Source organism: Euprymna scolopes, chromosome 28 (genome assembly GCF_053919585.1).
Source record: "Euprymna scolopes isolate OS-2025 chromosome 28, ASM5391958v1, whole genome shotgun sequence".
In the NCBI taxonomy this organism is placed as follows: Eukaryota; Metazoa; Mollusca; class Cephalopoda; order Sepiida; family Sepiolidae; genus Euprymna; species Euprymna scolopes.
This window is the reverse complement of record NC_136509.1, coordinates 14,144,153-14,171,130: the sequence shown is the minus strand read 5'-3', so window position 1 is coordinate 14,171,130 and position 26,978 is coordinate 14,144,153. Positions and strand designations below refer to the sequence as shown.

Here is a 26,978-nt window from a genome sequence, read left to right as displayed (position 1 = left end):
GTATCCAATGACGGTAAAATCCAAAAATGTAAATCCAAGAAAGTTAATTAAATTTCCATTCACACAAGTAAAATCCAAGGAAATCACGTAATTGGAAGATGGTCCAAAATAATCCAAAAGGCCGAAATCCATGGAATAATTCACAAATATGTACAAGGAAATGGGGAAAAAATTCCAATAATATTAATAAAAGAAAAATAAGATATGCGTTTAACACGGCTGCCGAGATAAAGTGTAATTTAGAAAAATCAGTGAAGAAGAAATAAAAAAAGATTAAATGGTGATAGAATTAAATAGAAAATAGAAAAGCAAATGTCAAAATGACCAAGACAAGATCACGTTAAAAGGCGCAAAAAAAATTGGGCAAAACCAGAGGTCAACTGAAACGTACAGGTTATTACTTAAGAAAATGTCAGCAAGAGTTATTAAAAGACACTAAATGGAAAACAAATAAATAAATTAATAAATAAATGTAAAATAAAATGTAAAATAAAAAAAAATTTTAAGGGGAGAGGATGACCGGTATTTGCAAATTCCGGATAAAGCAAGTATGTATGTAAGTAAATGCATATAGTAAAATATAAGTAAATATACATATAGGATATGAATGTGTAGGTAGATTGATATATTTGATAGATAGGAATATTTAAAGACTAAAACGGAAATTGCAGATAAAAAAAATTATTATAAGCTCTATCTCCTATTTGGTTTTATTGAGCTTTTACATCTGGTTGAGGTTACTTTATAAATATTAATTCTTTAATATTTATAATATACTTTAGTTTTACCATCTTGGATCCTTTTGGCAAATTTAATTGTAATTTTTATTTTATATATATATATATATATATATATATATATATATATATATATATATAAGTGACCTTGTCTGTCTGTGGAACGATTTATACAAAACTACCATCAATTTTGGGTTTACAGACTTGAAGCTTGATATTTAAGAGATTTGGACCTGTAGAACAAATTTAATTTTTTCTTTAGCCAGTAAAAATAATACCTATTGGTAAACATTTACAAAACGTATCTGAATTTCCACGAATAAATGCCACCTCCATTTTACTTCTTTAAACATAATTAAACTAAATATCTACCACATAACGCCTTGGGAGTTACGCCCCCTAGATTTGTAAAAATAGCTGCTAAGGGGTCAAAATGGAAAAACTTGCAACTAAGCATAATTTGACTAAACGTGTTACTTCTATGTATGCACTAATACACATTTATACCTTTAACATCATTTTTTAAGTTTTTATACACATATGGACTTCGCTCAGATGCTAATGAATAATGCTGAAAAGCTGTTTTGGTTTTGATTCTTGCTGATGTTACCCAAGACATTTTCTTTTTTCTAACTTTTGAAATCAATACTATATATTAGGTACACTATAATAAACGATTGCTTAAAATAATAAATACAAAATCTGTATAAATTTATATATCATATTTAAGTGTATTTTACGACCAGGCAATGCTGGGCATCTTGCTAGCAGTAAATCAATAAAAAAGAAAAAAATATATATTTGGGTCATGTGAAAATCAAACAATTCGATTGGGAACCAATTGTTCATTAATAAAGAGAAACAATTAAATTTTGTTTACATCTAAATTTTATTCAAACATTACCCAAACAAATAATTTGAAATTTAAAGGAATTTCAATTTACATTTTCACATGCAAAGCTGGATTATAATACATCATCATCATCATCATGACGATAACAAAAATAATACAGCTGACAATCCATTGCTATTGTTCTCAGCAAAGTGACATTGATTTTGGTGCCTCAAGTAGAAAATCTTATTGGTAACCAAATTCTTAGATTGAGAGTTTGGTAGGAGGTCTGAATTCAGGAGTCTATCCGAAATGGCTAGGATCCTAGTGGCAAAAAATTGCTTTTTGGCAAGAACTTGATGCTTGTATGGAGAAGGGTTCCCATTACAATGACGAAATGTAATAGAAAGTTACTACGCACAAAAGCAGCAGCGTCTCTGTTTAGCCAATCAGGTGACAGGATCAGAAGAAAAAACACTTAATTTTGTAGATGGATTCATGTGGCATGATTTTGCATATGAGGAGAATAGCAGCTAGAAGAAGGACAAATTGGGGAGGACAGAGAGTCAAGTTTTAGATAGTTGAGAGAAAGCATAGACATTGAGAGTTTGTGTTGTGAATTAGAGTTTAAGTTAAAAACATTGGTATAAAGAAATCCCCACACAAAATGGTTCTGTGCCACGTCTTCTCTGTTAATGCTTATTACCGTTTTGTACTTTTGCATTTCTGATTTCATGGACTTTTAGTTCCAACCAGATTAAATGGTCAAACACTCTTCCATTTCTACATTCCTTAGACTTTTTCGATCTTCAATGTGATTCTTTTTTTTTGGTGACAGAACTGCAGTCTTTTATGCAAAATCTAACTTTTATTTTTTTTATTTTAAATTTTCTTATTGTTTGGGATGAGGCAGTGACCTATTTTAAGCACACCAACCAAGAGATCTTTTTGATATTCTGACCATCCCTTTAAAGACAATTGTGTATGGGTTAAGACATGGGTACCAAAATTAAATTAATATTCTTCCTATCACTTTTACCCAACTAACAAAAATGATAATTTTTTTTTTTTAATATACCACTACACTTGGCGATTTGTTTAATCTGATGGTATTTCACTTTCTGACTAGAGGTTTTATTAAAAATCCAGCACTGCAGACTAATTTATTAATTATATTTATCAGTACAGGGATTTCAATGAAGAATCTTTGAAATTTATTTATAAAAACAAACCTCTCTGCATCATCCCAAACTAGTTAATGATTTTGTCTATAGTCTTGTCAGCTCAACATAACCCCACCCCCTGACGAGCAGCAAAATCACAAACATTTACTATAGAGGTCTCTACATGCCAGAAGATTTTCTTTTCTAATAGCATCTTTCGCCACCTACTTGCCTTTAAAATTCCCTTCCTGCCTCCACTTCCCTGACTGTACCAGCCAACAGAAATTTAAATATATTGTGAATAAACATCTCACTGCCCAATTCTTCACGAAAATTGTCCCTATAAATCTGGTCCTTATCACAGTAGCCCTTACACTTCAGTGACATTGTGTCTTGTTTCAGATGAAAAAAAAAAAAAAAAAAAAAAAACTTTGCTTAAACAAAACAAGATTTGCTACAAAATGCAAGGAGATAATAAAGGTGTAAACTTTACCATGAACTCGGGAAGATTTTTTTCTAAAGCATCTTCGCCTCCTTCTAAAAATGTCGTAATAGAAGTTCTCAAAACTCTGGAGAAGACTTCAATTTGATGACAAGCTGTGGAAACAGTCGTAATTTCTCCCTGATAACCAGCATCAGAAATCAGCTATAAAAAAAAAAAAAAAAAAAACATTAAAAAAAAATTTTTTTTTAATTACAATTTAATAAATCCCCTCCCCCCCCCAATTTTAATACTTATGATTTTATTATTCAGATTACTTTGTTATTTTCATGTTTCGTCCAATGTAACCTCAAGAGTTTCTTCAGGTAGAAAAAAAGATTTTAAGACATTTTGTATTCCTATTATATCTATAATCTATAAAAGTGAGAATGTGTGTGTGAGGACACTTCTCAACCTATATACTCAATGAATTTTGGATCTATGGATTTGAAATTTCATATACAGGATAATAAAATATGTGGAAAACTTTTTAATCTGTTTTCGTCCGGAAAAAGAGCTGCTAAGGGGTCAAAATTGAAAAATTGGTACGGTGGAGGGGGGGGGTATAGTGATCAGATTTTTATCTGGGTACTTGTGCATAATTTGAACCAGACGTAACTCAATGTCCGATCGGGTTTGCTCGAAACATGGCATTATGCGCTCGGGTTTGACTAATGCGACGTAAGACGTCAATCAGCCAATCAATGCACTGCAAAGTAGCAAAGAAACTTTTCAAAACAAAAATTGGAAGGAAATAATAAAAATCATTAAATTCATTAAGCAGCACACACCTGGAACAGCTCTTTTCTGAAAACTGTAAAAAAAAAAAAAAAAAAAAAAAAAAAAGTGTGGAAAAATATTTGATGATACTGGAACAAGCGGTCTTATATTGTCAAGAAAAAAAAAATTAATTGCTGAAAAAAAAACAAAAAAAAAACTGCGTTTCCTGTGACGAGAAGTGCATCATCGCTAAAAGATCTGAGAAGAATGGTTGTGGGTGGAGACGTATGCGCATATAATGCGCCCCCAACCTCCCCATGTTAAGAACGGCTTTTGCAATAAAAAAAAAAAAAAAAAAAACTTTTCCATGTTAAGAACAGCTTTCGGAATAAATACCCATTCCCAACCAGCCCATGTTAAGAATGTCTTTCTGAATAGACATCCCTCCCCAACCTCCCCATATTAAGAACCACCATTACTGAAAAAAAAAAAAAAAAAACAATTTATCTTTTTCTTGCAAAAAAAAAAAAAAAAAAAAGTTTCTTTAATTATTACACAAAAACTTTAAAAAAAAAAAAACCCAACACTTTGCTTATTTGTTTCGTTTTGAACTTTTTCGTTGGAAAAAAAAAAAAAAAAATTACAGTAAAAAAAACTTTGTTATATTACAAAAAAAAAAAAAAAACCTTGTTACGGTAGGTCGTTGTTTCTTGGTTTATTTTTTGCTTTGTTTATTTCTTCTGTTAAAATTATTGTTACATGTTTCCTTCATTTTTTTAGCAGCGTTTGTTACGTTTCATAATCGGCAAAGCTTGGTGGTTAACGTTGTGTTCCGAGCAATGCTGATCGGACATTGAGTTACATCTGGTTCAAATTATGCGTAAGTACCTTTATCTGTTTGTCAAGTGTTTCACAAATGAACGTGTGTGGCCGTGAAACATGACAGCTTCTTTATGTTAAGAATAAGTAGGTTTGAAAACACTTTCTAAAGAACATGTCAAGCTGGCCTAATGGTTATCATTCTTGACTCATTGTCTTTAGGTTTTGGTTTCAATCTCAGCTTCAGTATTTTTTTCTTTTTTTTATTTACAAAAAGAAAAAACAATACTCGCATGCACGCCTCAGTTTCTGTATTAATTAAATATTTATGCATATATTAGGATCGGACAACGTCGAGCAGTCTGCTAGTAATAAATAAAGAAAAGATATGTATTTTCATACACATACATACACTTCTTGAGTTTATATGAAACAATAGATTTCTGTCATATATATTCTTTATAGTGTTCAAATTGTTGCAAAATAAATAAGCTCAATGAAGATTTGTTTTCACATTTAGCATATATGAGAGTCGTTTCAAAAGTAAACCTTCCTATTTCTTTTTAAAAAGCTAAAGAGCTATGAAGACAAGAGTGTTATCATGAAAACGATGAACCTTTTGTGCTCCAGACTTTTCTATATACTCACTACCATTCTCGATGCACTTTTGCCAGGAATTAAATGACGTATATCCATGACAAAGGTTGCTTTCTTAGAGTCTTACACCGTCAATATATGAGATATGAAATTTTTAGATCATGAACACATAAGTTCAGTCATCATAACAATGCAATTTGTGATCCCCTCTGATCCATTCGAGCAAAAGAGCAAATATGAAGCATTACTTTTGGAACGCGGAACGCACCTCGTAACATGCATTCCAATGACCAGAAGAAAGAAACCGTTCACAATCGTGAGTTTTTTTGTTTATTTTTTTTAATTTATAATCTATGCAAATTCTTTTATTCTCTTCAATTTAATTGAAAAGAATATAAGTATTAATTAAAAAGTAAACAAAAAAATACATGATTGTGGATCGATTCTTTTCTTTAATCATTGGATTGTATCTTGCTGATAACATTTTTTTTTATTTATTTATTTATTATTTTTTTTTTTTTTAAATATTTTTACAAAAAATAAAAGTTATCCATGGACATTTCTAGCTGTCAACATAGCTAAACTTTTTGGCAAGGTTCGAACCCCACACCTACATATCTAGCATTTTACCACTTAGACACAAAGCCTTCTCAAATTTTATTTATGATTTTATTGCTTTTAAATAGATAATCTGTTATTTTCTAAGTGATATTAAAATATTTATTTGTATCTCAGCAAAGACCTAACATTCCTTACTCCAAGTTCACCATACACCAGCTTACATATATATATATATATATATATATATATATATATATATATATTAGCTGGCCGCCTGGCATTGCCCAGTCATAAAATACAATTAAATATGATATATTGATTAATGCAGATTTAATATTTATTATTATATTGGACCCAATATATATAGTAATGATTTAAAAGTTTAAAATAAAACAAAATGACTTGTGCGCCACCACCGAGAATCTAAACCAAAACGTTTAGTTTACAATTTACTTTTTCCTTTCCTAAGCTATGAAAACATGTTTGCTGCAAGGATTTGTAATGCCGTCATTCGACCATCATCTGGTAAATTCCATTTTTTTCTAATTTTCACACTTTTGCATTGATTTTCCCCGGCTAAAACCCAAATATAACGTTTCGCATGGGTTCGAATACATTATATATTAAGTTTCATGTCTGTAGACCAAAAACTGACAGAATTTGGTTGGTAAAATTTTTTTAAATATATATACACATACATAAATATATATAGAAAGGTTTGCGTTTACTATAATCTTTTTATGCAAATATTACATAAGTATAAATCATGTATAATATCTGCATGAATATAATTACATGTTATAGTTAACTAAAGATGATCATCCCATAAGAAAACCGAAAAAAAACGTATAAACGTTAAAGTATATGCAAATGTTTAAAAGTATATGCAAATTAGATCTTTTGCAGATGAATGCAATTACATGACCCATGTATAATAAAGTTGTATTTTTCTTTTAAACAAAGAGAAAAAAGGGTTTTTAATATGAATATTAACAAGCCGCGCGTGTGTGGTCCCCCTTTTGTGCTGCATGTGCGATGACGCCACAAAAAATAGTGAAGAAATGATTAATGTGAGAAGTGTGAAGGACAAACAATTCCTTCACATTTTTGCCAAGTTTCAGAAAAATCTAATGGATGGAGTAAAAGTTATGGGGTAAAAAGTGTCATTTTTTGCAATTTTGGGACATTTGTGACCCCTTTTGAGCGCCTGGGAATGCCAAATCCCAGTGAAAATGGACAAACGGTGCAGTTTCATGCCTTAAGACATCTATATTTGAATTCAGCACCATGGAAAACCATTATATAGACATACATATCAAGTTTTTGAGTAAGAAAAAATAAGAGCTCCAAAAATACATGTTTTTTTAACTCTAAAAGTCCCAGAGGGATGCGAACCAGAATTTGGCCAGGGTCATCCATACTGAATTTATATTAAGAACAATGGCCTCTACATTTTGGCCAAGTTTCATGAAAATCTAATGGATGGATCAAACACTATGGGGCAAAAAGTGTAATTTTGGGGCATTTTTTACCTTTTGAGGCCCTGGGGATGGCGAATCCCAGTGTAAATGGATAACGGCGCAGTTTCAGGCCTAAACAGATGTACATTTGAGTTGACCACTGTGAAAAACCACTATATAGTCAGACATATAAAGTTTTTGAGAAATATGAAAAAAAGAGCCACAAAAGGTGTTTTTTTTCCCCGGGGACATGAACCAGAATTTTGCCAGGGTAACCCATATTGGATTTATATTAAGAACAATGGGTTCCACATTTTGGCCAAGTTTAAAAAAAAAAAAAAAAAAACTAATGGATGGATCAAAAGTTATGGGGCAAAATGTGTCATTTTTGGCTATTTTGGGGCATTTTTATCTCTTTTAAGTCCCTGGGGGCGCAACAGGAATTTTTGTAAAAAACATTTTTTTACTGTGCACATCTATTTAATGAAATACATTTATGGCAAAATTTCAGGAAAAACTAATGGATGGTTATCTGGCAATAGTCCGAACTAACAGACGCACAGAAGCACGGACGCCACTGAAAGATAGGTCCCCCTCTGATAAATCAGAGGACCAACACACAAAAAAAATTATTATAGGAGTATATATATATATATATATATATATCCTTGATTGGAAAAATAGGAAAAACTGGGACTTGTACATTTTAATGAAGACATTAAAAAATGAAAATATCGAAAAAAGGTTATTTTGTACATATCTTATTTGGACTGAAGATCTCCGAAAAAAATTTTCACTTAATTTGATAGAGTAGTTTTTTTTTTACAGCGGAAAGACATGTTTTTATGAGAGCGCGTTAAAGTCAGCCATCTTGGAATTTTTTTAACACACCACGAGGAGATAACTCCAGTTAAAGCGCCGACACTCCCTCCCTCATTTTTTTTAGCTTTTCTTCCTAAAACTCAAACCTTTTTTGCTCGATATCATAACAAATAGTTTTTTTTTTACAGCGAGCGAAAAAACTACTTGATGAAATTAAATCAAATTTTTTTTTTTTCGGAGGACTTTGTTCCATAACGGATACGTACAGGATAACCTTTTTTTTTTTTTATATTTTCATTTTTTAATATCTTGATTAATCTGTACAAATACCGAAAAACTTAGAGATACCTTGATGGTGAAGTTAAGCATAAGACAATCAGGATATTCTTCTGCAAGTTTGTAAAAGAGATTTCGCCACGTAGAGAATTCTATCATTTCAGCAAGCCAGGATGGAACCTTAAAAAAAAAAAAAAGAAAAAAAAAAGTTTTTTTTTTGTGATGAAAAAATCAGTTTTCAGCAGATACAAAAAGACAAAAGCAAAGAAATTCTTCAAGTTGTACATGTAACACCACTGCCCCCCCCCCTCAAAATATAAATAAAAAATGAGAAAGAAATACTTACTTCACCTTCAACTGAGAAAATTGAATCGGCTTTTTTTGGATCAAAACATTTCAAGATTATCTCTTTCAAATGATTTTCAACTCTTTCTTGAACTTCTTTGTAATCAACGCCTGTACAAAAAAAAATTTTTTTAAATAAAATAAAAGGAAGAGAAAAAGCATGCACACGTTCAAATAAACATAGCGATACAGAAGAATTCCAAAAAAAAAAAAAAAAAATCACTGAATGTGACAGAAATACAAGTCATAGCATTTCTGTTTAAATCCTCTCCATGAAATGCAGATGAATTCAAACACATTCAAATGAAATGCTGAACATTCACAATTTAAGATTTTACAAAACTCATCTCATGTTGTGATTAGCATCTACAATATAGTCAAATGGGTGCTTATTTAGAATTACACTTATTTAAAAAAAATAAAAAATAGAATATGCATCAGGTGCGCTTGAAAGCCAAATCAAAACGCAATTTTATGAAAATAAACAAATATTTTACTTGTTTGAAATTCATATTTTAAATATATTTCAGAGTCAAACTCCATCCTCAGTATGTTGCACTTGTTTTTCTGTTGCATTGTGATTTGTCTTTCAAGCGTACCTGATGAGTATTCTATTTTTTTTTTCAAATTAAATCAATGCTTCTATAACGGAACTTACATCCTGGATGTTAATCTCATGTAGCCAACGCATGTTGCAGCATTTCAAAATACAACCGCTGAGAGACAATGCGCGGATCTTTATCAACTGACTTTTTCTTTCTCCAATTTTACCAACATGGCAAGAAAGAAGAAAATAAAATTTTTTAAAAAAGTACAACATACTGAGAATGGAGTTTGACTCCAAAATATTTAAATTATAAATTTCAAGCAAGTAAAATATTTGTTGATTTTCATAATATTGCGTTCTGATTTGGCTTTCAAATGCACCTGATTGGTAGTCTGTTTTTTTGTTTTTTTTCAAATTAAATCAACACTTCTATAACGGAACTCATACCTTGGACATTAAAAAAATAATGATAAACAATACAGAAAAATCTTCATGATGTCTGTACCCGTCATGGAACGAATACGTCACTTGTCTCTGCTTTATCGTTATTTTCATGGCAAGTGCTCGACTGAGCTCCAATCTATGATCCCCCCCTCGCCAAACTTTCACAAGAAACACCCGTCTAGCAGAAAACATTATAAATAATTTCCCCCACTCTTTATCTGTGCCTAAACCTAAACGTAGATTCCATGAACAAAACTTCTTTCTTAGAACTGCGCGCCTATGGAATTGTCTTCCGTTTTCCTTCTTTCCAGCTGACTACAAAATGGTTGTCTTCAAGTCTAACATAAACAAGTTTTTGATGAGCCATTCCATATAAGTTAACAAATTTACCGAATTTCCATCACTAATGATTACTATATTGTCCAATTTCTACTGTACACTGTTTAACCCTTATCCTTGAGTGGCCTCTTAGGCATCACCACTTATCAAGGCTATGTAAAAAAAAAAACTTATCAAGTAGTTTTTTTTTTCAACTAAGATTTTAATACTAAATATATTCAGTATAAAACTGATTCTAGATACTATCCGTGGAGTTTTCTCCCCTTTAATGACAGATGCAAACATTATAGTTTGCCTAGTTGGAAAATTTGATTTTCTTAGTTAAAAAAAACAAAAACTACTTTATCAATTTATGATTTTTGGAATATGACATCTCCATTCCATGATAAGTACGTACATCATAAAGATTTTTCTGTATTTTTGTTTTTTTAACAAAGCTTAATTCTAAGCACACAGCATGTATTTTTTATTATTGCTTATGTTTGATTTCATGCTTTAAAACCGGACATCAACCATAAATCCATGATGCTATAATCCACAAAGCTATAATTATTGTTGAGGTAATGTTTTAAGCTCTATTCAGAAGTCCACACAGGACAATCGGTAGAACCTCAGACTTAAAATCAAGGTTTCAGTTTTGATTCCTAGTCATGACATCTGCTTCATTTGTTGGAAATTTATCATTTAATATTTATGCAAGATTTTTTTTTTAAAGTTGCTGAATAAAATTAAGTTAAACACATTTTTTTTTTTTTTCAAATATGCACATATGCAGACCCCACAGTATTATTGTTAAAAAAAAAATCGACTAAAATAAAACATATTTCCTTTTTATTTATATCAAATATAAACGTCAGGAATAAGATACCTTCTGGAGCGATAGAATGATCCAACCATCTTTCCAATGACCATAGCAACAGGCTTGATGTAAATCTTCCATTTAAGGTGAAGGTTAGTTATAGAAACTTATCACGGAGAGCGAGCCATTTATTTTAATTGGGGTAAAGTGAGAATCAGAACTAACCTTAATCTGACAGAGAAACGGCAAATGGTTTGAGGAAAGAAGTCATAAGAGTAGAATATTAACTAGCAGTATTTTTATTTTGGATTATTCCTTACCAACAAGAATGAGCCACTCTGCCAAGAGGTTGACACACTGAGCCACTGCAATGTAATTACTCGACAATAATTCAACAACATGGACAGGGGAACCACCAGCTTGAAGAAATCTGAAAAAAAAAAAAAAGAAAGAAAAGTTTTATTAAAAACAAGCTATATCTACCTGTCAGTACTCAGGAATGTTTTCTATGTTTATCCCCCTCCCCCCCCCATTTACTTATTTTTTTTTTTTGGAAGAAATTATTTTTTAAATAGAATTTTGAAAGTTAAATTGAATTGCTTTCATAGAGATTAAAGTGACGTAATATTTGCGAGAATCTTCTAGATTATAATCAATAACTGTTTGAAGGCGGATTTTATAGAAAATTTGAATAAAAAAAATGATCATGTTTCTGAATTTTTGAGATAAGGATTGATTATTCATATTTGTATTCTTCGTACTACTGTTCTCATCTTGAATGTTATTGTCACGTTTCAGTCAATGTAACCTTTGACCTTCTTCAGATGTATCTTGTCAAATTCAGGAATATGTACAAAATTTTGAACGGAATCCTTTAATTCACAAGGATCGCATGCTCTGCTTCTGTCAGCCAGGACTGAATTAAAGTCCTAAGTAATTCGCAATAATATTTTAAGTATCACACACACACTAAAGATTGAATCTTCAAAAGAGTAACTTTACAACTGAATTTTACCAAATACTCTATCCACTATACCATGGGTCCTGGTAGTCAATTCTAGTATGAATTTTAGGAACCATAAATTTTTGTTTTGTAGGTGAACATGCTTACTATTTATTGTATATCACTATTTATTATTACAACATATATCTATATATCTTTATACTATCATGGTTATCTGCTTATTACCACCTTACAGTTACTAAATTTCTGTTCGATCATCAATATAGATTTAGACAAGCCCGTTTTACTGCAGATATTCTTACGGTAATCTCTGAACATATATACCATGCACTTTATAAGGCAGGGAGGAGGGCAGTAGCCCTAGATATATCTAAGACTTTTAGCAGGGTATAGCACGATCGTCTTATCAGGAAAATCAAATCCTATGGTATTAGACAAATACTTAACATAATTAAATCCTTTTAAAAAAAAAAAAAAAAAAAGAATCCAGGTTCTCCTCGATGGCCGTACATCTAAACAATATGATATAAATACGGGTATATCTTAGGGGTCGATCCTTGGATCTTTATTAATCCTGATATTCATAAATGATCTTCCTGATAAAATTGCCTTTGAGATGGGTATATTTCCTGATAACACCATGCTCTGTAACAGGCATGAGGAAAAAACGAATGGACACATATTCAAGGCAATGGCAGAAACCCTATTGGAAGACCTGCAGTCTATAGTTGAAAAAATAGATAGTAATGTTCAATGCTGCCAAGACTAAGCTTGTTTCCTTTAATAATTACAAGAAACCGTCTCAACCACCAATAACTATGGCTAAAGACACATTACGTGAAAGTACTTCAAATTTCATGGCTTAACGTTCACAGGGAACATGAGTTGGAACATACATTGAGTGCATTACCAAGGCTACTGCAAAGAAGGTGAGCTTCCTCTACCGTGCTAGTAAGTTATTTATGCCTGAAGGTATCCTGTACCTCTACAAGGCTGCCATTTGCCTATGTATGGAGTATTGTTGTCACTTTTGGGCTGGTGCATTTGCTACTAGTCTCTCCTAAACAGGGTTCAAATGAGAGTCGCCAACCTGATAGGTCCTGAATTGTCATCTAAGTTTCAACCTCTGTCCCATTGATGAAATATTGCCTGTTGTACAAGTATTTTAATCGTGGATGCTTCGACGAACTACAAGCTCTTATACCCCCTCAATGTAATCAAACCTGACAAGCAGCAAAATCCCACCCCTACACAGAAATCCCTAGATGCCAGAAAGCCTCCTACTCAAATAATTTCTTCCCCAGAACTGTTAGACTTCGGAATTCCCTTCCGGGTTCCTGCTTCCCCAACTGTACTGACATGCAAAAGTTCAAGCGTAATGTCCCTACATAATATCCTTGCAATTAATTCCCAGCCCCCTACACCAAAGTGGCACTGTGCCTCGTTTGGGGTGAAAATACAATTAAAAAAAAATACCACGGGTCCTTGTAGTCAATTCTAGTATGAATTTTAGGAACCATAAACCTTTTTGTTTTGTAGATGAACAAGCTTACTATTTATTGTATATTATTATTTATTATTACGACATATATCTATATACTAATATTACAATCTACTTATTACTACGTATATCTATATATTATCTATTCTTTTTAATTAACAATTCTCACATTGTATTAAATTCTATACTAGGTCCCTATTTACAATGCCTCCCCACGAGACAGAGTTAGACACCAGGGTCATTTTTTAATGTGAAGAAAAGGAACAAAAATTAAAAATTGTCTCAGTCGTGAAGGACTTCTCCACTGACAGAGAACAAGAAATTGAAGTGCAGCATCTGAAGAACAGATACTACACTTTGATTTTAGCCCAAATTCTATACTAGGTCTGCTTAGTAGTTTGTCATTCAGCATATGCGCTGCTTCTTTGAGTCGCCTTACTCTTCACCGTTCGTCTGTCTAGGATTTTTACTTTGCCTCATAATGGGAGATGGTTTCCCTTTTCCCTTCATATGTGGTCGGCCATACCCGACTTTTCAATCTCTCCACGTATTGCTTTCAATGTTTTTCTAACCTTACTTTTAGTGGACAACATGTCTCACTGTTGTAGTCTTCCATATCTTCTGTGTAGAAACTACTTCGTGATGGGATCTGATATATATCAGCAGGAAGAAGGTCTGGCAATGGGATCACCATTGTCCCACATACTAGCCAATGTAAATATGAAACATGGATGTAATGGCGTAAGATCAACACCACTAAAGTCAATATTGTGATTTATGGATGTCACATTCATACTCTGGCTTCACCAGGACGACGTTAAAAGATTACTGGACTATGTGAACTCTATCCGTCCATCTATGCAGTTCACAATGGAAAAGGGACAAATTATTTTTCCTAGATGTGCTGATACCTCACATTGGTCAGGGGTTTCTGTCATCTCCATATCGAAAGCCAACTTTCACTGGACAGTATTTAAACTTCAATTCCCATTATCTATATAATGTAAAGAAAGGTTGGTTAGTTGTGTTTAATGGCCTATCGACCTCTAAATGGTCATTTAAGACCAGAACATTATTTTTTAAATCCTATTTAATCTTAAAAAAAGTTCATAGGGGATTCTATTTAGAACAATATTTTCTCTTCGTCTTTTTGTTATTGTTTTCCAAAGTAAAATGTCTTAATTCAGGAAGCCAGGTTTAATTCTCTGTGCGGAATACAAAAATACAATTGCAAATTGCTTAGGACTTCTACCCAGTCATGGTTGATAGAACGAGAGCATGTTATCCCAATGGACTAAATAATTTCCATTTGAAATTTTGTGCAGATTGCACAGTTTGACAAATATTCTCAGAGTCCAACAAAACACATCTGAAGAAGACCGGAGGTTACATTGACTGAAACGTTGTGAAAATAACTTTAAAGATGAGATTGGTAGTTCAAAGAACTTAAATAATACAAATAAATTGTCAATTACTAACTTTGCAAGCAAGAATAGTTCAAATTCTTTAAAATCTTTATAGAAGAGTTTTAGTAAAAAAAAAAAAAAAAAAAAAAAAAAAAAGGTATGAACATCTTCACTCATCCCTATAATATAAAATTCCAATGTTAAATTAAGGTGCTTGTCCAGAATCCTCCTACCCACAAGAAAAAGCAAGGAAAAATCTTTATAATGTATGTACTCATGCCAGAAAGAAAATGTTATATACCAAAAATCGTGTAAAATGAGGTAATTTTATTTTTAAATACAAAAATCATATTTTATGAGTAAATGACAAGTTACGATCTTGCAACGTCATCTTGAAAACAGGGTGAAGAAAAAAAAAGATAACTAAAAATAATTCAAACCTTTGGAAGATTTTAGAAAGCTATTCATAACATGGAGAGAAGGATGGGCATTAGAAAAACTCAAATTCAGTTTAAATGATTTTATTTATAAAAATAAAACTACCTGATAAATTTATGTGATTTTTGGCGTAGGATATTTTCTTTCTGTAATGGGTACGTACATCATACAGATTTTCTTTTATTTTTGTTTGTTTTCTGGAGGGGAGAGGTTCTGGACAAGCACCCACATCAATCCTTTTGTCAACATTCATAGCTCCCTTCCTTTCCGTAAATAAAATACTATGCTAGATTCGCTAAGACTTTTTTTTTTAATCTTTTTTAGAGGTGGGGGATCATTTATTGTTATTTTTTGTAAAGGTCGGGGAGTGACTTTTTTTTCTTTTTTTTTTTTGACATAGGAGTCACCACTTATTAAGGTCTAGAGACCACACGAGGACAGACAATTTTTTGTTTTTTTTTAAACTTACGTAAAGGGGAAATGAGTTAGTTGAAAAAAAAAAAAAAAAAAAAAAAATCTGTTCCTAAATCAGACTCCTACAAAATTTTCTAAATCCCGATTTTTACTCCACACGTCTGCATTTGTGACATTTTTTTACTCGTTGCAACTAGAGTAATAAATAAAAGACACACAAACGTTCATTCGTATCTTCATCTATCAATCCCTAAAAGGGGAAGAGGGGGGGGGGACACAAAAAAAAAATAAATAAATAAATAAAACTGTCTCAAAAGAAAATTTACAGAAAAAAAAAATTCCAGATGTGACATTTCAAAGGAAAATCTAACCCTAGCCAATGCTTACCGTTTGAGTACTTGGAGTATAACAGGTTCCATGATGCAATCATCTGTGGTGAGAGTTTTGAGGCAGTCTTCCTGCACATTCGTGTCTTCATCATCATCCTCATCACCCTTGAAATAAGAGAAAAAAAACAAAACATTTTTTATAACCGCAAGATATAACTTAAAGGGGAAGTTACTTTTTCTTTTTTTTTTTAAACCAGAATCATTATTTGCATTATCCTGATTACTATTCTAATTTTAGATCCATGGCACTATGGATAAAGGGCTAAGTAATAACCAGTTTTAAGTGACAGTCTTCAGGAGGTTGAAAGTTTAAAACTCAGTACTGGCGATATTAAGAATATACTATATAAATTAAAACTCCCTCTTCATGGAATCAGAATAATCTACATGAATTAAATAAAGTGCTCTGTTCAAAGAGCTGTACAGCTTCTAGCAAAATTTGACAAGACGCATTTGAAGAAGGTTGGATGTTACATCATCCAAAAAGCACGAAAATAAACAACCATGACGAGAACGGTAGTTCAAACAAATACAAATTATCAATTCTCATTTTATCGTTATTTTCATGGCAAGTGCTCGTCTGAGTTCCAATCCATGGTACCCCCTCCCCACCTCACCAAACTTTCACAAAAAATGCTCATTTAGCTGAAACCACTATCAATAATTTCCCCTACTCTTTATCTGTGTCTAAACCTAAATGTAGATTCCATTTAGAACTGCACGCCTGTGGAACTCTTTTCCATTTGCCTGGTTTCCAGCTGACTACAATATGGCCGTCTTCAAGTCCAATGTAAACAAGTTCTTGATGAGTCATCCCCTTAAGTAATGCAATTTGCCAAATTTCCACTACTAACGATTACTACGATATTGTCCCATTGACTACTGTACACTCATTAACCCTTATCCTTGAGTGGCTTCTAGGCCTTGATAAGTGGTGACTCCTTTATATATAAAAAAAAAAAAATCCCCGTCTCAAAAATTCTGAAACAATTTATTATTTTGAGCGTTTTAATTTTGTTTGTGCATCCTTACTTGCGACAATATCTAATGAAGGAGGATAACGGGGGGGGGGGGGGGTAAGTAAAGAGAGAAAAGGGATAATGGAGGAAGACATAAAAGAAAGCAGGAGGATGCTAACAGCAATTTTTTTTTTGCCTTACCAGAATACAAAATCAACTTTACAATCTAGTGGCGGATGATCCTATATATTTGCCAACAAACAGTGCAAGTAAAAACAGGAGTCGCACACCAAAAACAAATTAAAAAAAAAAAAAAAGTTACATCTTTCATGCAAAAATCGGTTGCAGGCAACAGTGGAACAAAATAGTGACATAATGTGGTTACAACTATATCCACACACAAAATCATTTTTCTGACAACAAAGCAAATTCAATTTTTTTTTTTTTTTTAATTACATTTTTACCCCCAAACAAGGCACATTGCCACTTTGATGTAGGAGGCTACTATCAAGAACCTAAGTTGCAAGAGTACTATGTAGCAGCAAGATATCTGTTCACATTACACTTGAACTTCTGCATGTCAGTACCATTGAGGAAGCAGGAACCCGGAAGAGAATTCCAAAGTCTAACAGTTCTGGGGAAGAAGCTATTAGAGTAGAAGGCTTTCTTGCATCTAGGGATCTCTACTGTGTAGGGGTGGAACTTTGCTGCTTGTCGGGTTTGTCGTGGGTATTTTCACCGAGAAGGTATAAGGGCTTGTAATTCGTCAAAGCATTCACCATTGAAATACTTGTAGAACAGGCAGAGGGATGCAACATTTCGTTGATGGGACAGAGACTGAAGCCTAGATGACAGTTCAGGACCTATCAAGTTGGCAACTCTCTTTTGAACCCTGTCCAGGAGCAGTCACATTTGGGCTGGTGCAAATGCACCAGCCCAAATGTGACAGCAGTACTCCATACATGGGCGAATGGTGGCTTTGTAGAGGTACAGGATACTTTCAGGTGTAAGCAACTTTCTAGCATGGTAGAGAGAGCCCACTTTCTTTGCAGCAGCCTTGGCAATGATCTCAATGTATCTATTCCAACTCATGTTTCCTGTGAACGTTAAGCCATGGAGTTTGAACAAAATACTTTCAGGTAACGATCTTTAGCCATAGCTTTGGGTGGTTGGTAAGGTTTCATGTAATTATTAAAGGAAACGAGCTTTGTTTTGGCAATGTTGAACATTACTATCCACTTTTGACCCCATTCCACTACAAACTGAAGGTCTTCCTCTAGGGTTTCGGCCATTACCATTATGTGCTTATTAGTTTTCTCCACGTGCCTGCTATAGAGCGCGGTATTGGCAGCAAATATACCTATTTCAGAGACAACTTTATCAGGTAAATCATTTATGAATATCAGAAATAATAAAGATCCAAGCATCAATCCCTGCGGTATACCCGCATTTATATCATATTTTTAGATGTACACCCATAGAGGACAACCTGGATTCTTCTCTCATTTAAGAAGGATTTAATAATGCTAAGTATTGATCCAGTAATACCATAGGATTTTATTTTCATGAGCAGACCATCATGCCATACCCTGTCAGAAGCCTTAGATATATCTAGGGCTACTGCCTTCCCCTCCCCTGCCTTAACTAGTGCTTGGTATAATTTGGTATTATTTGTGAACTTTTTATCTTCATCTTCATAGTTGTTGTTGTTGTTTCACAACGTTTCGGCCAACTCATCCTCTGGCCTTCTTCAGGTGATTAACCGCGACACGATAAGAATGTCGAGTCTTAACTGTATCCCCAGTAATTACTGCCTTCCATAGTTGTTGTTGTCTCACCACATTTTGACCAACTAATCCTCTGGCCTGCTTTGGGTAGGATTAAAACCCTCTATCTTCAGACAATGCTTACCTGGAAGTGTAGAGATTCGATGCCTTTATCCACAGGGCCCAAAGGGCGATCAAGGTTGGATTTTTTTTTTGGTCTTACAAATCCAAGTTTTTTGTACTTATCTGGTCTTCCAGAGGAATAATTGGCCAAAACATGGTGAAACAACTACTATAAAGATGAGGATAAAAGTCCGCAAATAAATAAATAAATAAATATACAAATTACTCATCTGAAAGGATTCCAATAAAAATTTTAAAAAAATATATAAAGCAAATTCACTTGATTTTGTTATTTGGTATAAAATATTTTTTAAATTTCAATATTCCTAGGCATATCTATAAAATGGAAAGTATCTGCTGTCTGTCTGTGTACATTTCCCTACACAATATCTCTGTCAATTTTCAGTCTATAGACTCGAAATTTGATATACAGGGTACTGAGATTTGGGAAAATTTTTGTAATCAGTTTTCAGCCAGAAATTTGGTGGTTAAGGGGTCAAAATTCAACGATTTGACCTTTGAGAACTCTACTAAACTCCTCTGCCAATTTTGGGTCTAAACACTTGAAATTTTAGATATAGGTTCCTTGGACATGGGTCTAACTTAATAACTTGATTTGAGCCCAAAACAATAAATGTTAAGGGGTCATAATAGGGGTCAAAGTTTAAAAAAATTGACTGCTGCGGTCTCTACCAAATTACTCAGACAATTTCTGGTCTAAACATTTGAAATTTTACATAAGGGGTATTCAGAGATAGGGCAAGCTTTTTAATCGGTTTCGATCGAAAATTTGATCTACGAATATATAAATGTATGTATGTATGTTTGCATGTCTGCCTAAAACTTTCGACAGAGGTGACGGATTTTCACAAGATCAGTATCGTTTTTAAGGTCGACTTTTCAACGACAAATATCGAAAAATTGGCTAAAAACAAATTTCTTCACCTTCAACTGGGCACTTTTCTACAGGGAGGGGTCGCTTTTTTCGCCGATGTTGTCGAAAGTCATCCCCTCTTTTCGATTGTCTTGCCTTAATTTAAACCTACGTCACTTCCAGTTTTACGGTGGTCATAACAGCAAAGACGTCACGTTTTTTTCCCATTCTTTTCCTCCTTCGCGGTACGGATTCGAGCCTGCCTTACTACTACCACTTTTTTGTTTTTATGGTCAACATACACCTCCAAACGCCCAGGCAATGCCGGGCTGAAATGCTAATTATCATAGAAAGGAGAGAAGACAAGGTGACAGAAAGCCACCACGCCATTACACTGTACCTCTATTGACAAGATAAGAGCAAATCGACTACTCTCAACTCTAACTTATAAATGAATTCTACTAATTACTTTATCCACTATGCCACAGGTCCTTGCAGTAAAATTCATTTTTAAATTACACTCCGCTGGAGGTTGAAGGTTCAATCCTCAGTGTGGGCAATACTCAAAATACAGTTGCAAATTACTTAAAACTTCTACCCAGTCATGGTTGATAGAATGAGAGCATGATAGTCTTGTGGATTAAATAACAGGTTCCGTTCGAAATAACAGATTCCCGGGTTCAGCAAAATAAACCTGAAAAAGGTCGGAGGTTATATCGACACAAACATTAAAACAACATTCAAGATGAGAACAGTAGTCTGAAGAATCCAAATAATACAAACTAAGCCCATAAAGTCAAGGGAAAATTTTTTAAATTTTAATGAATTCAAGTAAATATTCTAACGACAAAACAGCAATATGGAAATTAAGTTTAATGTGATTCGAACAAATGCATTTGTTATGCAATTAATTTAACACAAGCTGTGAAAGAATTTAAATCTTTCAATTATTCCCTCGCTAACAGAGAGACCCGATGTTGCCCAGGATTAAATGAGTATCAACAAATGTTCCACACTTTTAATACTTGTACTGTCATCAAAATCAGTGAAATCACCTATTTTTCAATTAAATCTCTAGTCTGGGACCCACTGTGGTGCACTGGGGGGGGGAAACTTCACATATTTCCTCACAATGACTAATCTTGTAATCTACATTGTATTGTAGAGGATTTTCTGTTAATTTTATAAAATTATTTTTTATATAATGGCTTGAATTAAAGTTTAAAATGCAAAAGTCAAGTATCATAATTCAATTTCATTCAAACGTACCTTGTCTTATCAAAAAACCTACTGTTGATGTCATACGCCAGGTCCTTCTCAAATGCACACGTGATGTTAGATTGTATAAGGGTGTTAACTTTGGTCAAAATCAGACTGTTCTTATTTAGTCAGATTTTCCCAATTCTCAATTTTTGATCAATAAGAACACTCCGAGATAAAGTACATTTGCATGAAATTTTAAAATAATCAATCCAGCCGTTTCAGAGTCCACAGGGAACCAACTCTCACAAACACACAAAGTAGCTTTTATACAGAAGTAGAGATTTACAGCTTTAAAATATTGCTAAATTTTATTTCAAATATAATTTTAAATAAACATTGCAATACATAAAAAAAAATGAAGTCAGGTCTGTTAGCATGTTGAAAAAACTTTTATAAATTTGGAAATGTTTTTAAAATTATGTGTAGTATTATTTTTTTACTGATTAACTTTCTTTCTAATAGAATGAAAATTTCGTTAAAACAAACAAAAAACACATTATTTTAATTTTTTTCAAAAATAATTATAATAAAGTCTATCGATATCTCTCATCTAAAAAAATTTCAGTCTGCTACGTTCATTGTAAAATAGTTTTGCCACTGTCACAGACCTCGGACGAACAACACCAGCAGTCCTCAAACTGTGTTGGTGGAATAAGTCTGTCAAAAGCGACAACAAGGTTCTTCCGGTACCAAAAGATCTCCTGGCAGGCTCTTAACTCCCCTAAAAGGAATGGGTAACAATGTCCGACAATGGATATTGAGATGGAGGGAACTCTATGATAATTATAAAATAATTATTTTTTAATTCTTATAGGTTTGATATTTTCAAGATCTCAAACATAACTATACTTGTAAAATTAAGCGTATTTAACTTTTTTTTGACAATTGTGATCATATTCTGAGTCGATAAAATTCAGCCATTTTTCTACCAAAAAACACCAAATCAAAAAATAATGTTGCTTCATCATTATATTTGGTTATTAGCATGCCTTGAGCAGCTTTAAAGAAATTGACTTCCAAACTAACCTATCTCTGGCCAAGTCTTTATTTATCCTTCATATCTATTTTGATCACTTATGTTTTTCTTGGCATTCCCATTTGAACTAGACCTACTACCTTAACGGTTCTACATCTACTACCCCAGAAGTCTCATCTGTTCTTTCAATGTGACCAAACCATTGAAGATTCCTGTTCTGCATGCATCTCCCTATACTGTTCAGATTTAATATTCCTCAAAGACATCAGCTCAAAGTACGGCTTTAAGACTCGCATTACACATCCACTATAATTTTTAAAAAAAAATTATTTTCTTATACGAATGATAAATATCAAAATTTGCATAAATGTGAATTAATGTGAAAATCTTCATAAAAAAACAAATTAACGAAATTCACATTTTATTTCTCAGGGTAAAAACAAAAACCTTAATTGTAAACTATGTGCAAAGAAAGGATCTTTACAGTACATTCTAAACAATCATCCGAAAGCTTTGGATGACGGTCGATACCATTGGTGACACAATCAGATCCTAGAAGCAATAGCCAATGAGAGCATTAAAAGCTAACAAACAGCGACTGGGGAAATTTGATCACATTCGTAAACACTGGAATCAAGATAGCGAAACAGAAGAGGGGGAAAGGCGAGCCTGCTATCTTCTGTTGAGGAGTGTAATTTGAGGATAGTCCTGGAAACTGAATTAAAATTCTTTAGACAAATAGCAAAAACAATGCTAAGACCCGACTTGATATTGCACTCGGAAAGAACAAAACAAAGGAAATCTTGGAACTGTCAATATCATAGGAGGAATGCAGCACATTAACTAACAAGAGAAAAAACACATACAGCAGGGCTGCTTCCTTACTAATTACAACTTTGCCAACTTCAAATTCAATAGAGACAAATTCTTGGAGAAAACTGCCTTAAATCAGTTGCTCAATGTTAGTACTCACATAGTGTTCCTCATCTTTCGGCAGGCAATCATTTCCTTCTTATTAATTCTTATCTTCGAGTGTTTCTTAGTCTTAATAAGTGGTGACCATGTCCATTCCTAAAACTGGCTGATATGTCTAATATTTGGAATCTCTGCTTGGAGACAAGATTTCCGGTCAGCAGAGACATTAACTAATGAGAGAAAAAGGGGCAAAATAAACGTTGTTGACAAAATGGATGGAAGATAGACTGTGACTCAATAGAAGTTAATTACAAGGGTCACTCACTATGCACCGAACAGACAGAAATAGTTACAGTGGGAGCAGCAAGGGTTCGTATTTTAAAGAAAATAATAAATTAAGTGCTAGTTGCATCCAAATGGGTTTGGCTCAAAACAAAATACTGGGAAAGTAAGTTTGAATTTTTTTCATATCACATAAATTGATCAAGTAATTTTATTTTTAAGATCAAAAGATAACCAAGGAGAGATTGTATTGCATCAAAATTTTGAAAACAGTCCGAAAAAACAAAGGAAAATAACTCAATAATAATTCCAACTTGCAAGATTTATTATTGTAACGCCTACAAATTCCTAGTAATTGCTAGAAATGATTTTCTTTATAAAAATAAAACTACTTGATCAAGTTACGAGATTTTTGGAAAATTATATTTTCTTTAGGTCACATACATCATACAGATTATTGGTGCTTCTATATTATAATAACAAAAAATACTGAATTTCAAGTAAAACAAATAGTACCTACATAATTGTCATGTCGCAAATAGTAACATATCCAAAAATTACGGAAAACAGTAAGGTAGAAAAATAATTTATTAATGAAAAACTGTTTTCGATAAAGTATCTGGGGCATAAATTTTGTCTAACATTTTGAATTACAATTCTGAATTTTTTAGATGAGATGTGAATGCTTGTGTTATGTTGATTAATCGGACTATTAATCTCATCTTGGGTGTTATTAGCATAACATTTCGGTCGCTGCAACCTTCTTCGGGCGTTGAAAACATGCTTCTTTTTCTCCACTAAGGAAAAGAGGGTTGGTTCTGCATTTCAAGAAATTCAAATCTTTTTTATGATCTATGAACCCACCCTCAAACCCATGATTCAGACATATTGACATTACCAGACAATTTCCTATATATGAAGGTCAGTGCTATCTGCTGACATGTATCAACAGATTTTCTCGATGGTTCAAAGCTCTACTTCTGCCAGATATGACAGCAGACACAACAGCTTGGACATTCCTTACTGGCTGGGTGGCAAGATTCGGTGTTCCAGAAAACATAATAACGACAGACAGCGGTCAACAGTTTGAATCAGACCTATTTCACAAACTATCAAAACTTTTGAGCACCAGGAACATCCATACTATGGCTTATCATCCCCAGGTAAATGGCATGGTCAAGCGATTACATCGCAGCTTAAAAGCCTCCTTACAAGCACAGCTTAGCAACAATGCAAAGTGGTTTGAACACCTTCCACTAATACTGTTGGGGCTGTGTACCACAGTAAAGAGAGATATGGAGTGCTCAGCAGCAGAAGCCCTGCATGAAACCACATTGCGGTTACCAGCACAATATTTTTTTTGAAGCTCCAGAGAAGGTTTGGGATGTGACAGTGTTTATTGAACGATTGACAATAAAAATGGCTAGAATAGCATGGTCTCCATCAGGATTAAATAAAAACACAGATACATACGCACCTAAAGTGTTAGAGACTTACACTCACATCTTTATCCGTGATATGGCTAGGGTGCATTCTCTGTAACTACCATATTGTGATCCCTTTAAAGTTATCAAGAAACAAGAATTCTTAAAAGGTTCTTATTAAGAATGAAGAGCAGAATGTTACAGGTAAAAACCTGCAGCACTAGAGGAAAAATATGTAGAAATAGCACCCCAAATGCTGTGCCAGTAGATATGACACTTGAGAGAATTGTCCGAGGAAAAAAGACACAGTCAGGTAGACATGTCAGATGGCCGGCCCATTTTAAGAACTTTGTTTTTGTATGAATAAAATAAAAATAAATGTTCATTTTTCAGGTACTCTGTATTTGGGGGGGGGGGGGGTACTGTACTGTAAGGGAATAAGGGCAAACAACACCGGTTATGGAGTACACCGAAGGGTTACTCCCCTTGAGGGACAGAGAGAGTCCTGGCACCAGAAAGCAATGGATGTTTTTAACCCTCGCGAGAACAATGCCCACTTGAATCAGAGTAAGACTCTAGAATGAATGATCTTACCTACTGCTCACGGTAGAGCCACCACAAAAGTGAGTACCATTTATTGTATTGTTCTGTAGTGTTGGGGTTTTCATTCACGCTTATCAATATTGTAATAAATATGTATTTATGCACTTGGGCTTAGTCTAGTCAGTCATTGTATGTTATTTATGCTTGTAAGTATTTTTTACTGCAGGTTAATTCGATTAACAATAAGACTAATACTTACAACAACTCCTTTTCAAGTTAAATTCAAGTTTTAAATCCTTTTGTAATTAAATTGGGTAAATTTTTACCCGATTTCTACCTTAACATTTTCATTTAAAATGATGACTTCTTTGTTTTCGACTATGCTGAAAACGAATATCGCATCTAAATTTTACACAAGTAGTTTTCCAGATATTAAGCAATTTCATTTATGTTATTGCAGGTGGCCATCTTGGTACACGCAAGCGCGCGCTTTTGCATGTAAACCTGAGAAACTAAGCACGCGCTCGCACATACCAAAATGGCCACCAGCAATAACATAAGAAATGAAATTGCTTAATATCCGAAAAAACTACTTATGGTGAAAGTGCACTACTGGGGTCCACCCAAAGACTCACCTTTAAGGTTGATTACGGGGAGGTTGAAAATAAGAAAATGCTTTTCAGAATAAACACTCCCAACCTGCTCATGTTAAGAACTGCTTTTGGAATAAGCACTCGTTGGGAAACCAGTACAGTGGCAACAGTGCACATTGACCATACTTATTTACGGAAAATTTAAATGCAATATTCGTTTTCAGCATACCACAAAACCTGCAAAATTTGTGATTTGAAACGAAAATGTTAAGATGGAAACCAGGTAAAAATTTACCTTAGGGTATATAATAGTCACAAAACACCCTACCCCTTTTATTATTTCAGCACAAATACCACATTAAGTATCCAAATCTTTAAAAATTTATTTATCTTTTTTTTTTTTTAACGAAACAAAAACTAATTTTGTTTGCTTTGGCTAATTAATTATTGAAACGTACCAGTCGTAGTGAATAAAAAGAGTTTTCTGATCGAAGCGATTAAAAATAGAAACTTAGAATAAAAGAGGGAAACTGAAATTCATTAAAAACACTTTTGTATATACAAGTTTAACAAAAATAATTTAAGCTTCTAGTAAAATATATTTTGAAACATTCGGCTTTTTTAATAACTTCAGCCCAAAACGTTGTTTTTCTTTTTCTTACAAATGCGACACGTTTTTTTTTGTTGTTTTTTTTTTTCGTGATTTGTGGTTTTTGCGTTTTAATAAAATAACACACAAAATCAAATTAAAAGAAATATAGAATGGAATATTCATACGTTATTTTTTAATTTATAAAAAAGGGTAATAAATAAAGTTACATACGATATCCATGTCCCACTCATTTTCAAACTGCTCTTCGTCAGCCATATTGACGAAAGGTCACTGTTATAATGTGAAAAGTTCACTTCCGGTTAAGGGGAGATAAATCCATAATAGTTCCTATTTACAATACCTCCCCATGAGCAGAGTTAAGCACCAGGGTCGTTTTTTAGCGTAAAGAAAAAGGAACAAAAATAAAAATTGTCTCAGTCGTTAAGGAGTTCTTCTCCACTGAGAGAGAACTAGAAATTGAATAGCATCTGGAGAACAGATATTACACTTTGAGATATTAAATTTTTGGTACTCCTGCAGTATTTTACCCACCGATTTCACGATCTTAGCCGAGCGTTGATCGACATCCGTCGGAAAACGCCGGAACATGGCGA

The 26,978-nt window shown here is 33.3% G+C and overlaps 1 protein-coding gene across 2 annotated transcripts in view; it reads right to left on the bottom strand.

The window, feature by feature from the left end:
• Nucleotides 1-26,709, bottom strand: part of LOC145249482 (negative elongation factor D-like) — a 67,658-nt gene extending 40,949 nt beyond the window's left edge. For both annotated transcript variants that reach the window (XR_013863538.1, XM_080111075.1), the window contains exons 1-6: nt 26,596-26,709; nt 16,053-16,159; nt 11,263-11,372; nt 8,815-8,924; nt 8,541-8,648; nt 3,226-3,378 (exon numbers count right to left, since the gene is read on the bottom strand). Coding sequence is in view for 1 of the 2 variants with exons in the window: in XM_080111075.1 (XP_079967201.1) it covers nt 3,226-3,378; nt 8,541-8,648; nt 8,815-8,924; nt 11,263-11,372; nt 16,053-16,159; nt 26,596-26,640 (633 nt within the window). In the remaining variant the exon portion in view is untranslated. The remainder of the gene's footprint in view (nt 1-3,225; nt 3,379-8,540; nt 8,649-8,814; nt 8,925-11,262; nt 11,373-16,052; nt 16,160-26,595) is intronic.
• Nucleotides 26,710-26,978: the final 269 nt, after the last annotated feature.